General features: G+C 37.7%; 2 protein-coding genes across 4 annotated transcripts in view; one reads left to right on the top strand and one right to left on the bottom strand.

The window, feature by feature from the left end:
* Dock7 (dedicator of cytokinesis 7) overlaps positions 1 to 14,337 on the bottom strand; it is a 170,472-nt gene that overhangs the window by 86,390 nt on the left and 69,745 nt on the right. The window lies entirely within an intron of this gene.
* Positions 5,031 to 13,164, top strand: Angptl3 (angiopoietin like 3). Its single transcript, XM_032901796.1, has 7 exons — positions 5,031 to 5,686; positions 6,257 to 6,367; positions 7,462 to 7,576; positions 8,645 to 8,758; positions 9,014 to 9,109; positions 11,280 to 11,546; positions 11,881 to 13,164. Exons 1-7 carry the CDS (start codon positions 5,192 to 5,194, stop codon positions 12,048 to 12,050), a joined length of 1,368 nt encoding a protein of 455 aa, XP_032757687.1. The 5' UTR covers positions 5,031 to 5,191; the 3' UTR covers positions 12,051 to 13,164.

Raw genomic sequence — 14,337 nt, 5'->3', positions numbered from 1 at the left:
CCTCAGAAAATTGGACATTGAACTACCTGAGGATCCAGCTATACCTCTCCTGGGCATATACCCAAAAGATGCTCCAACATATAACAAAGATACATGCTCCACTATGTTCATAGCAGCCTTATTCATAATAGCCAGAAGCTGGAAAGAATGCAGATGCCCTTCAACAGAGGAATGGATATAGAAAATGTGGTATACTTATACAATGGAGTACTACTCAGCTATTAAAAACAATGATTTCATGAAATTCATAAGCAAATGGATGGAACTAAAAAATATCATCCTGAGTGAGGTAACCTAAACACAAAAAACACACATGAAGCTCAAGAAGAAGGAAGACTCTGCAGATGCTTCAGTCCTTCTTAGAAGGGGAAACAAAAATATTCACAGAAGGAAATACGGAGACTAAGTTTGGAGCAGAGACTGAAGGAAAGGCCATCCAGAGACTGCCCCACCTGAGGATCCAACCCATATACAGCTACCAATCCCAGACAATATTGCTGATGCCAATAAGTGCATGCTGACAGGAGCCTGATATGGCTGTCTTCTGAGAGGCTCTGCCAGAGCATGACAAATACAGAGGCAGATGCTCGCAGCCAACCATTGAACTGAGCACGGGGTCCCCAGTGGAGGAGTTAGAGAAAGGATTAAAGGAGCTGAAGAGGCTTGCAACCCCATAAGAACAACAATACCAACCAACCAGAGCTCCCAGGGACTAAACCACCATCCAAAGAGTGCACATGGACAGACTCATGGCTCTAGCTGCATATATAGCAGAGGATGGCCTTGTTGGGTACCAATGGATGCCTCAGTGTAAGGGAATGTCAGAGCAGGGAGGCAGAAAGAGGTGGGTGAACACCCTCACAGAAGCAGAGGGAGAGGGAATGGGATAGGGGATTTATGGTCAGAAAACCAGGAAAGGGGATAACATTTGAAATATAAATAAAAAAATAAGATAAAAAGACGTGCTTGGGGAAAAAAGGAAAAATCAAAGATGATTACAACTAGCTAACTGACTCCATATTGCTCGCCCATAAATATTATACAGGATGTTAAAAAATGGGGAATCAGGGGTTGGGGATTTAGCTCAGTGGTAGAGTGCTTGCCTAGGAAGCGCAAGGCCCTGGGTTCGGTCCCCAGCTCCGGGGGGGAAAAAAAAAAATGGGGAATCAAAGAAAGATTTGGACTGCTAACACAATTGCCACCAAGCGTGGTGACTACAGGTGGAAGGAGTGTTGATTACTACTGATAGTTGTTCTCTAACCTGTAACATGCTGAGTACACACACAGAGAGAGAGAGAGAGAGAGAGAGAGAGAGAGAGAGAGACAGACAGACAGACAGACAGACAGACAGACAGACAGACTAATGAGATGTCTTAGAGGGTAAGGAGTGTGTGTTCTTCAAGCCTAAGAGTGAATTCAATCCTGGAACCCACAGAGGCATACGATGAGAAATGACTCTACAAAACTGTCCTGTAACCTCCACAAGTGTACTCCCCACATCCACGCCCACTTATGATAACATGATCAAAAAACAGGCAATATTGAAAAGCCTTTTCTGGTCACAGGGCACATGTAGCTGAACAGGACAGAAATGCCCATAAGTAGACTAAAACAATGCAGTGCTGGGAATGGAACGCAGAGCATCGCACTGGCTGGGTAGGCACTGTGCTAAACCAGCTCTGACACTGACCTCTTTTTTTAATGTCTACTCAACTCATGTTGCTGTTCTGATCAGACAAAGGGTAGAGCTAATGTAGTATTCTTGAATTTTTTTCAATTCACATTTCTATTCATACATATTTTTCTCGGCTATTTTCAATTATTTTTAACAAACATTGCATTAGTCTTCCATTTATCTACAAGGTAATCAAGATCCATGAAATCCAATACCTTCTTCTGGCCACTGCACACATGTGAGGCACAGATAAGGAATCAAAACACCTATGTATATAAAATAAAAAACAATTCTTTAAAGAGCCAAAATACATCTCGTTTTTAATTTGGAAGTCCTATTACCATAATATTGCACACTCTTGGGAAAGCAAGCAGCCTCTGTGATTGGTATGGCCGTAGCATGTTAAAGCTCCTGAGGGTCCTAGAACCCAGTACAACTAGGAAGTTTTGAATAGTGACTCTTAGAAACAGGGATTCTGAAGTTAAGTATCGAGTTTGTTTAACAGTGCTTTATTTTCTTTGGGATTCTGGCTGTATTTGGTCAGGGTTTTATTTAAAGGGCCCCTTTTGGGAGACTGGAAAGATGGCTCAGCAGTTAGCAGCACTGGCTATTCTTCCTGGGACCCTGGGTTTGATTCCTAGCACTCACGTGGCAGCTCATAACAGTCTCCACCTCAGTCCTAAAGGATCGGATGCCCATTTGCATGGGCACACATGCAAGTAAAACACACATGCACATAAAATTAATTTCTTTAAAAGAAAGGGTTCCCTCTTCACAGTTCCTTTTCTATTAAGGAAATCGCTATATTAAAATGACTTGCATCTTCTAGATATATGTTTTACATTTATTATATGAAAAACTCTTACACAACCCATGAATAGTTAATGTTTCTAAAATGTACAATACCTAGGAGCTAGGATATAAAGTAATAATCATTTACGAAAAATGTATAGTGTAACAGAGCAGAGAGATTGGCTCATCATGAACCTCAACGAGGTGGATGGAATTCCGAGGTCAATATTTTTAAACCACAAAAGCTGACAGCTTAGTTAAGAAAAGTTTCGAAATATGCCCTGCATGACCAAGGATCACTAACTAACTCGTCCATGAAAGGAGAGAATGGAACTGTTCACTCTAGCTCAAATACACTTTTCCATGAAACTGGTTCACTTTTGTATTTGAGTGGATGTATATGTACATGCTTGTTTATTATTCCAGCCAAAAGTATTTATATAATTCTGTAATGCATACTTAAGGAAATGTATACTTGGGTGGGCTGCAGAACTGCTCAGTGGGAAAGTGTCTGCCTTGTACACTATGGTTCTAGGTTCAAGCACCACTACCACCCACATACACATCCTCCAACGAGAAAGTACACACACATATATAGGCTAATCAAAAGATAAAATTCCTAACCAAAATTCAAGAGAGCAAACCTTTTAAAACCTAAATATCCGAAAAGTTCAATGTCTATATACTCTTCACATCAGCCTTCACTAGTAAATTCTGAGTGTAAGCATGTTGTTTCTAACTACAAAGGATAGCTGATATATAACATGCAGTGCCTATTAGACAGCAAGATCAATTACAGTGATTTGAAAATACTAACATTAATCTTTTCACAACCCTAAGTAAAGTATTATCTCCACTGGACAAAGGAGGGAACAGAGGAAGCAGACAGCTGTGACGAAGGGTAGGGGAGCTGAAGAGCAACAGGCTGAGGTGCCAGTGCAAGCGGCACTGCTCCGGAATCATGCTCACAGCTCTAGAATCAATCATGCTCACAGCTCTAGAATCATGCTCACAGCTCTAGAATCATGCTCACAGCCAGTATGCAAGCAAACTTTCCTTCTCTAAAGAAACCATTACAGTCAAACCCATAATACTTAATCAATAGAGAGCCTCCATTTTATGACAGGAATGAATTAAAGTTTATTAATTGAATTTTAGAAATGGTATAATTTGTGAAATTTTGCCTGACAACTTAATTTAAAATGTTTTATATTGATTTTTTTTCATTGCAAAAAAACCTAGCTATACACATGAGAGTTGGAAAGATGTTCAGCAGATATGAGCATGGGCTGCTCTCCAAAGGACCTGGGTTTAACTCTCAGCACCTACATGGTGGCTCACAAACCTCTGTAACTCCAGGGGATCCAAAGTCATCATGTTACCTCTACCATGGTACATGCACACACATGAAGGCAAAACACCCAAACATAAAATATTTTTTTAAGCTATGAACTTGATCCCGATGCATGGTGGTAAATGCCCATAGTCCTACACTAGAACAGGAGAATCAGCACAAATCTGAGGTCAGCCTGGGCTACATAACAGAACTGTTCTAAAGCAAAACAAAGCTACAAATTATATAGTACAATTATCCCAATAAATGAGGAAACCAATGAATGGGGAAACTGAATAATTGTATAAAGTCAAAACACTAAAGCTATCTTTTAGAACCAAACAACATTGTGATTCTAGAAGTTACTCAGTAATTTTATTATGTTCATTTCCCCAAATTTTTTGTAGTAATACTAAGGATAACCACCCATAACTTAAGTCCTTATAATTTTTAGTTCGAACATCAATTGAGAACAATGGAACATTTACTGTTAAATATAATATTAATCTTTACCTTTGTTAAATTTTTTAAAATTTACAGTACGAAGTTCACAAACTTCAGAAAATGATGGTCAAATCTCTGTTGCTAGAAGCATTGGGGTTTAATTCTAGTTTATATTCAAATCATCACATATTTATTGCTACTTCACTTGTGTGTGCATCTATCTACATACACACACATACATACACATATGTATGTCTATGACATATAGACGTGTAAAACATGGAAAGGGGGAAAATAACATTATTGACACTATGTTGGAATTCGTGATAACATATAAGAATGGTTAAGACATATTTGAAGTAAGGATATTAAGCAATAGTTCTAGTGACAAATAATAAATATATAGTTATATGCTGGCCTTTACAGACTACAGAAACATAGGCTACAGCAATGAGAAGCACAGCACTACCTCAAGAATGTGGAGAGGCTTCGCCCAAGATTTGGTGAATGGTGGTTGTTTACAGGATAAACAAACTACATTCAGGAGTGCAGATACTTAATTTTTCCTCAGTTTTAATGGCAAACAAAAAATTAAGGTTTATTTGTAAATCTCTTATAGTAAGAAAAAATTAAAATGAATTTTTAAAAATGGGTAGATACCTTAATACTAAAAATATAATTGTCAATACAGCAAATTTAACTAAACATCAATTTTTAAAATTACCTCCTGTTAGTTGCTCATTTCCTTGATTTCAGTTGCCATTGATCTAACAACATGGGGGAGGGTTACATTCGTACAAGTTAGCTCAGCTTAATGGTTAACTCCATTCACCTGCCAACCTTGTGTGCATGCAGCAAATAGCTGTGTATATAAAGTCAAGAGGCCCTGGTCTCCTTACCGGAGGAAGACGTTCCAAATTGCTTGAAATTGAATAATTGAGACAAAAATGCACACAATTAAGCTGCTCCTTTTTGTTGTTCCTCTAGTAATTTCGTCCAGAGTTGATCCAGACCTTTCGCCATTTGATTCTGTACCATCAGAGCCAAAATCAAGATTTGCTATGTTGGATGATGTCAAAATTTTAGCCAATGGCCTCCTGCAGCTGGGTCACGGTCTTAAAGATTTTGTCCATAAGACAAAGGGACAAATTAATGACATATTTCAGAAGCTCAACATATTTGATCAGTGTTTTTATGACCTATCACTTCAAACCAATGAAATCAAAGAAGAGGAAAAGGAGCTAAGAAGAACCACATCTAAACTACAAGTTAAAAACGAAGAGGTGAAGAATATGTCACTCGAACTGAACTCAAAGCTTGAAAGTCTACTGGAGGAGAAGATGGCGCTCCAACACAGAGTCAGGGCTTTGGAGGAACAGCTGACCAGCTTGACTCAGAACCCGCCTGGGGCTCGGGAGCACCCAGAGGTAACGTCACTTAAAGTAAGTAGAAATCACAGCATTCTGACTGGTTTCAATGTGGACTTTGTAAAATAAATTTTAAGACATACTATTTTAAATACTCTGCTAGATTATTAACATATTTTTCCAAGAAATAATTTTTTCAAGAAATAAATTTATCCTCTGGAACTTTAGTTTAGTTGCCTCCCTACCATTATATTTGAAAAGAGCTAAAATTTATATTTCACACTATTAAATAACTTTGTAACATTCAACTCCTGTGCTACTGATAATTACAAAAGGTAATTTTTTAAAAACACATTTAAAACTGTTCTAAGAACAAAAATATATTAATATAGTAAATGGCATATTCTAATTCCTTTGAAACATTGTTTCTCTTACTTCAAATAAAATGCAGAAAGTTTTAGATTTGGCAATTTTTTAATACAGTAACCAAAGTGTATATTATCTGAAAAAAACATAAAACAAGGGAAGCTAGGGTTCGCTTTTCTCACCCACTACTAGTTTAAAAATTACATGACTGTTATAAGTAAATAAAACTGTGAACAAAAAGACAGAAGACATTTTAAACATACTGCAATCTGTTTACAGAGTTTTGTAGAACAGCAAGATAACAGCATAAGAGAACTCCTCCAAAGTGTGGAAGAACAATATAAACAATTAAGTCAACAGCACATTCAGATAAAAGAAATAGAAAATCAGGTAAGTAGTCTAATGCTAAGTCAGACTGTTGCAACACTTGATGCAAACATAGGCTAAGACAGCACTCCCCAGCTAATCATCTGCTTGCAAAACTTTCTGTACAACCAAGCAATTAACCTGTCCCATGCAGCTTCCTCACGCATCCTACCAAGAAAACAGTAGAGTCTATCTTGTGGAACTGCGAGGAGAGGGGATCCATAACTGATTCCATTAATGTGATCTTATTAAATTTTAAAACAGGTCATGAATCTGCTCTGCTCAAAGCCTCTACACGGCTTCCTATCTTGCTCTTCGTCACTCTTGAACCTGCAATGGCCTGACCTGCATTATCTCACCAGCTTCCCGGCTATTCCCCAACTGCGTCAAACACGCTGCTCCCCAGGGCCTCCATCTAGGTGGTCTCTGTCTAGAATCCTGGTTTTCCCCCTAGTATCTGGACTTCTTATATAATATTATCAAATACAAAAACGTCAGTGAAGCTGTCCCAGGCCAATAAATAAAAAATAAAAAGTCTTCCCCAAAGCCATTATATTGTGTTCCCCCCTGTAATTTATATTTAGCATAAATAGAAAGCTATTTCTGAATTAAACTGGAAGATCTGAGAACCTGCGATTCTTTTTCTATCACTTTAATTATAGAATGCTGTATATTCTTCATACAGAATACTGTATAAACACATTGTAGGAACTCAATATTTTGGAACTGACATTGCAATAGCATATTTAGCAAATGCAAGTTAATAAAGTTAGCTAAGTTTGTAATCCACACTGCTGAAAATAGAATATATTCAAATATTTTAAGCAAAGCATATAGTCTTACTGGCTCTTTTCCTTTTAATCAATGTCTCTCTTGTTTTGCTTGTTTCATTCTTTTAATTTTGTTATTCATTAAATAGTGCTCTTGATTAAATGTCTCAAGAATAGAATGTCTGTCCATGCTGGGAAGCGCTCTTTATTCCTCTTTGCTTGGGTCAGGGCACTGAACATGCTCGGCGAGTACTCTGTCCTGAAATGTACTTCTGATATACTTACCCAGCAGTCCCTAATTATATATACGACAGCATTTTTAAAAGTAGATTTATATTCTCTTATCAGCTCAGAAAGACTGGCATTCAAGAACCCACTGAAAATTCTCTTTATTCTAAACCAAGAGCACCAAGAACTACTCCCCCTCTTCATCTGAAGGAAGCAAAAAATATAGAACAAAATGGTAAGATAATTTGGCCAGTTTTCTCTACAAAATTCTCTATTGTTAAGATCTGATCTAATACAGGATAAGAGTAAAAAGCTATATGTACCAAATGCTATCATTAAATGTCAATATAATTGGATCCTTGTTGTCTGTCTGTCTGTCTTTCTTTACATTTTAACACTATAAATGACATTCTTAAGATATGAAGCTGATATAAAAACATGCAATAATTATTAATTTCAGAGATATAAAATAATACTACAGGTGTAGAAAGGGAATAAGCTCATACTAATAAAACCCCCGGAGAGCCACAAAGGTCATGGTTAAAGAGTACTCCTAGTCAGGGCATGGTGGCTCACAGCTGTAATCCCGGCACTTGAGAGGGTAAAGTAGGAGAACCAATGTGAGTTTGAGAACAGCCTAACTGCAGTTAGTTTCAGGTTAGCCTGAGCTAGGGTGAGACTGCAAAAAAATAAAAACAAATAAAACAAACAAATAAAACAAACAAAAAAAAAAAACCCCGTATCTATTAGAATTTACTTTCTAAAGCAAGAAACAAGGTATGTTCATGTGTATAAAGAAAGCATGCACTTCTAAAACCCAAAAGCTCATGGAATTCTCCTCAAAACTTCTACTTTCCTATCTGCCTAAAATCCTTCACAAGTTAAATAAATGTTCCAGGGAACCAAAATCACTATTTCCGGTCAAATTGCTGCAAAAATGACACATTGCCAATAGTTCTTTTTGTTTCTGTAACTCACATTGGAGAGCTACCTATTAGCTCTTCCTGTACAATCAGCTTCCATACATCTGCTGCTTCAAGTTATGACCAAATCCTGGTCTCAGCTTCTGCTCCTTAGTACTCTATGTCTAACAAGATAATGCTTTTGAAAATTCTCCATTTTCTTTAAAAATAAATTGGAAATGTTATTTTAATGTTATTTGGATAGTTTCTTATCCAATAAGCATGCTTTAGCATAAATATTACAGAACATTCTTATTAATTACATGAAGTAGTAGTAAAACTGCAAACTCCAAAGATACTTCTGTTCCTAAATATTTCGTACTAATGTCTATTAATCCTAGATCTGCCTGCTGACTGCTCTGCCATTTATAACAGAGGTGAACATACAAGTGGCGTGTATACTATTAGACCAAGCAGCTCTCAAGTGTTTAATGTCTACTGTGACACCCAATCAGGTAAGCCCACCTAAGTGAGAATGGGTTGTAGTGAACTCAAGGTACTCAGTACTTATTACTAAAACTACTGTTATCAACCTACAGAACGTGATTATTCAGCAAATCTGGGATCATAATAAGTATTGCCCTAACTATATAATACCAAATTAATAAATCAACTCACAAAGCCAAAGTCAAAACCAAACTCAAAACATGATTATTTTTCCTGTCCACTTTAATCTACTAAAAATAACTACATTCATTCACACTCTCCAGGCACTCCACGGACATTAATTCAACACCGGAAAGACGGCTCTCAAAACTTCAACCAAACGTGGGAAAACTACGAAAAGGGTTTTGGGAGGCTTGATGGTAAAGTGATTTCCTTGCATCATTCATTTATCTGTTGATTTAATAGTATTAGTTGGGTGTGTTGACACGGGCCTGAGACCATAGCACTTTTGGGCAAGGGGGAGGGGGAGCAGCAGGTGAGTTGAAAGTTCAAGACCTGTCTGGGCCACACATTGATACTCCTTCTCGACATTAAGAATTATAAATTAAGCAGCAATTATAAAATGGGCTGTGGAAATGTAACAATAAGCAAAAGCAGACCCCAGTCTTCATAAAACTGATTGGTAAATATTATCCATGATAGCAACTGCAATGATCTCATTGTACTTATCACTACTGCATGCCTGCTCTCATGTATGCTTGTTGAAACTTAATTCTATAGTTCATGGTTATCATAAGTCTTATTAAGGAACATAGTACACGCCATTGGCTCTAGTGAGGGGCCATGCTACAAATGAGCTGCAAAGATAGCAGTATAGCGCTCTTTCAGTGATATCCTAAGCACAACGTAACACAGGTGAAATGGGCTGGAGGCACAGTTGTGGCGGAACACGCGGCCAGCAGGACACTGGGACTGATCCCCAGCAGCACAAAGAAAGTGATAGGAACACAGAGCGAGAGTTAGAAGGGACAGGGTCACCGTCAGAGATACGGTGTCTAACTCCTACAACCCTACCTGTAATTATTCCATATTATAAGCATATACTACATAACTGTGGGTCTCTGCATGTTCTAGAAAATGAATTCTATTTGATTGTAAAGCAAAACTATAAAAATAAAGTAAAAAAATAAAAGTAAACAGATACTTAAACACGATTTATATTATAGATATTTGTGAATGTATGCTATTCACTTATAAAGGAGAAGTCGTCTGCTATTACACAAAAAAATGTTTAAGATTCAGTACTACTATATTATTTTTAAAATTCTCTATTCATGGTACTACTTAAATTCCTAAAGAGATTGGTCTATCCAGTGGTATTTTGCAGTTCTAATTCTTCTGGGATTGAGTTTAACAATAAAGGAAGGGACTGACAATTCAGAATGCTGACTTATTTCTAATTAGAAACTAATTCCATTTATAATCCCTAAGTGAAGTTTCCTAACTCAATAATATTTATCCCTGTCATTAAACACTTCATTATAGGCTGTATGATGACCTACTTACATTACTACTGTTTTTAATCCCATATAGTTTTAATTATAGAGAAAAATACTATTAATAGAACATTCAAATCTCATTTTTTAATTTATTAGATCCTTTTTCTATTAAAAGAATTTCACATTTGAGAAAAATGCTATCACTATTATCTAGAACTGGACATATAAAAGCATTCCCTTGACGGAATGTGGGTATATTAATGAACAGTGGTGGTAAAGTGGTGTCTGTATACATAAGGAGGTACGAGAGAGATACTACTCTATCAATGACCAACCTAAAAATATCTATAAAGATGTAATGTGTCATACATAAAACATTTTATAAAATATATTTTTGAAACGAAGTTGGAGTTATCAAGACAAGATTTTAATACAGACTTAAAACAGGCTTAATTAACTATAAGGGAGAAAAAAGCCACACTTTAATAATGCTGGGCATATAGTCCAGTGGGAAAGTCTTCCTCAGCACATGCATGAGGTCAGATTCAGTCATCAGAACTCAAAGAAAAGCAGACAGACAGATCAAAAACAGAGGGAGACAGGAAGGGAGGGACAGTGCATATACACAGACATGAGTTTCACAAAACTCTGAACTACTGTAAGTTTTAGAAAGGATTTGTTTCCTGTTTTTGAGATAGGGTCCCATGTCCAGGATGGACCTGAACAGCTCTGTGTGGTGGAAGACTTTAAACAATCCTTTCAGTCTCGACCTCCCGGGGATTAGCATTGCAAGTGTACACCATAACACCAATAATACAAATGCTTTACAAGATTTCAAAGTAACCCAGGAATCAGAACTAAATTCATTTACACCAACAAACTGAAAATGATGATAAAAACTGGCCACTGAAAATGATTGGACATATTTGTAATTACAGCACTTTGGTAGGAAGATAGCAACTTTGAGACCAGCCTGGGCTAAATAGTGAGACCCTGGTACACACCCCCACACACAGACAAACAAGTCAGTCAGGACCTGATCTGTAGTTAACAACACACAGGGCTTTTTCCCCCTAACTTTTCTCTTTAGGAGAATTCTGGTTGGGCCTAGAGAAGATCTACGCTATAGTTAAACAGTCTAACTACATCTTACGACTGGAGCTACAAGACTGGAAGGACAGCAAGCACTATGCTGAATATTCCTTTCATCTGGGCAATCATGAAACCAACTACACGCTACATGTGGCTGAGATTGCTGCCAATATCCCTGAGGCCCTACCAGAACACAGAGACCTGATGTTTTCTACATGGGATCACAGAGCAAAGGGACAGCTCTACTGTCCAGAAAGTTATTCAGGTATCTCATTAATGACAACACTTTTTCTTTCAAAGTATCCCCTACGGTTTTAGCTATTATCTATAATGTGTTCTTTAAAATACTAATCTCAAGCAAGCATTCTCTCCAAAGAAAAAAATCTGTTGATTGTAGCTTTAAGTGTAAATTCTGGTTCAGCTGTTTTACCTAGAATGTTCCTCACTATGTTGATGGTGCACATGAGTCACACAGAATAAGAAATACTGGGATGCATGCATCTACAATACAGTAACAGCTACATGAAAAATAAAACCATGGAAAAATCTAACACTGACTAGACCTTTGTCCAATTAAACCACATGTCTGTTTTCTTTAGGTGGCTGGTGGTTCAGCGACGTGTGTGGAGAAAACAACCTAAATGGTAAATACAACAAACCCAGAGCCAAATCCAAACCAGAGCGGAGAAGAGGGATCTCCTGGAGGCCTCGGGGCGGAAAGCTCTACTCTATCAAATCATCCAAAATGATGCTCCAGCCGACCACCTAAGGAAGCGTCAGCTTAACTGAGACAAATTAAAAGACCAACACATTAAATATTAAAATCCGCCCACACACTGTAGTACAGCAATCTGGTATTAAATCTTTAGTGGAAAGCTTGAGAATTGAATTTCAATTAACTTTAAAGTCATTGTTAAGATCAGATATCATTGCATCAATATAACACAATTTATATTTTCAATCAAACTCCTACAGTATCACTTGTTCATGTTTATGATCTGGGAATCCATTTAAGATGGCCCAAGTCACCTGGGAGTGGTGGTGCACGCTTTTAATCCCAGGGTTCAGGAGGTAGAGGCAGGCAGATCTCCGAGTCTGAGAGCAGTGTGCTTTACAGAGTCTGTTCCAGCACAGCCAGGGATACACAGAGTAACCTTGCCACAATAAAACAAAACACAAAATGAAACCACAAAAGCAAACAAAACAAAAACCCAAAATTACAAAAACCATGATTCCAATATAAATTATAATGGGTAAGTTCTAAATCATTCTTAAATTAAAAGCCTTAAAACTTCAACTAAAAAAAAGTTTACGGTAAACTTCAAAAAGTGGTATTTTACAATTCTCAAATGCTATATTGCTAGTTTCAAAATTAAGCCCAGACTATTTAGAATATGCATCCGTAACAGGAACTTTCAAAACTATGCTTCATTTTTCTACAGCACAGTCTAGAGTACGTGGTCTTAAAGGACATCAAGTAAGAAAGCTGAGGGCAACTATGTCTGTACCAGATTGTGTGTCTGCCAACACAGGAGACCCAGGTTACTGTGCTGTGCTGATTCTTCAGAATCAAGACTATGCTAAAGTAACTTAGTGTATACTTAGCTATCTATACCTTGAACATTGTATACATTTTAACACTTAATACTATGGCATTTTAAGTGACTCTGTAAGAATGCAGTAAGAATGAGTGCCTTTGAAGCATTAAATGGAAGTCTAATCAGAATTTGTTATCCCTGGGTAGGATGTGGATCTAAGATTTTGTGTGTTTTTAAGTAGTCTTAAAAATCATAGTATCTTCTCAAATACTCTAAAGCATAATAGGCATGTATGTTTAAAAATTCATAGATAATACAATAAACATGATTGCTTCTAAAAAGTAATTTAAGCTTTAACTCTCCAAGGATGGTCAGATACAAATATCTTTATCATAACATCAGCTGTCAGCAGTGTTTCAAATCAGTTTCTCAATCCGTGGCTGTAAGAACTCTTGGTTTCTAGTATCCACCTCACCTGTAACTCCAGGTTCAGTGGACCCAATGCCTTCTCTCCTTCATTGGCACACAGACATAGGTCAGACACACAGACACATTTTGTTCGTTTGTTTTTAATTCCACGTGAAGTGGTGTTTTGCCTGCACACATGTGTGAGGGTGTGGGTGGATCTTCTGGAACTGGAGTTACAAACAGCTGGGAGCTGCTGTTGGGTGCTGGGAAGCGAACCTCAGTAGCCAGTGTTCTATATACCGAGCCATCCCTCCAGACCTCCCAAAACTATGTTAAAAACAAGGGAAACTGAGTTAAGTCAAGTTTTTAAAGATAGTGCAGTATCCAGTTATAATGTGACTTGCCTCAAGCAATAGTGTGCATTATTTAGTTATCCTATGTCATACATATTTTTAAATCACATATAGGAGATACATATGGTCTATGTGGATCCTATATTTTTCTACAGAAAAACATAAAAGAATACAGGCAAGAAAAAGCTACAGTTCTCAGAGCTACTACCTAACTTGCTGGAAATTTACTCTGAGTTTTACATTTAAATACCAAGCTGGCCCCCTATGGAAGAAGGACGGAAACCCGGGAAACAAAGTGACTGCTTCCGCAGCACAGCGGGGCTTCGCGGGGCTTTCCTGTTTTGTTTCTTAGATTCTCATATAGTTTTGTTCCTTTTAGAAAGAAGTACCAAATTGGTCTTTTTTTTTCCTCATAGAATGCTCAGATTCAGAGATTATTCTGGTAACAGAAAGGTCCCTTCTTTGCATTTCAGTGTTGCCCTGTCCTTGATTCTCTGGATGGAGACCCAGAGCTATGTAACCCAGTGGAACCTGCCCAGCCACTTTCCCTTCACCCTCTCCAGTACTTGGTACTAAGTGAATTCCAAAGCCACTGCACTCAGCATGGCTTACCCCTCCCTGGGCTTCATCTTTATAGCCTGTCCTTCCTCAGATCCTCTTACCATCAGCGACATGGCCTTCTGGTGGGGAAGGGAGGCCTGTGTGTAAGAGGGAAAATATGTGCATGTTCATGGAGGAGTGCACGCATGTGTAAGTA

Source organism: Rattus rattus, chromosome 1 (genome assembly GCF_011064425.1).
Source record: "Rattus rattus isolate New Zealand chromosome 1, Rrattus_CSIRO_v1, whole genome shotgun sequence".
Taxonomy (NCBI): Eukaryota; Metazoa; Chordata; class Mammalia; order Rodentia; family Muridae; genus Rattus; species Rattus rattus.
This window is presented reverse-complemented; position numbering and strand designations above follow the sequence as displayed.

What these genes read in the sequence shown, in the direction of transcription:
- Angptl3 (XM_032901796.1), top strand. Translation starts at nt 5,192, where the DNA reads ATGCACACAATTAAGCTGCTCCTTTTTGTTGTTCCTCTAGTAATTTCG. An exon ending in TAAAAGAAATAGAAAATCAG is followed by an intron (nt 6,368 to 7,461) that starts GTAAGTAGTCTA and finishes TTCTCTTATCAG; the next exon opens with CTCAGAAAGACTGGCATTCA. An exon ending in AAAAAATATAGAACAAAATG is followed by an intron (nt 7,577 to 8,644) that starts GTAAGATAATTT and finishes TATTAATCCTAG; the next exon opens with ATCTGCCTGCTGACTGCTCT.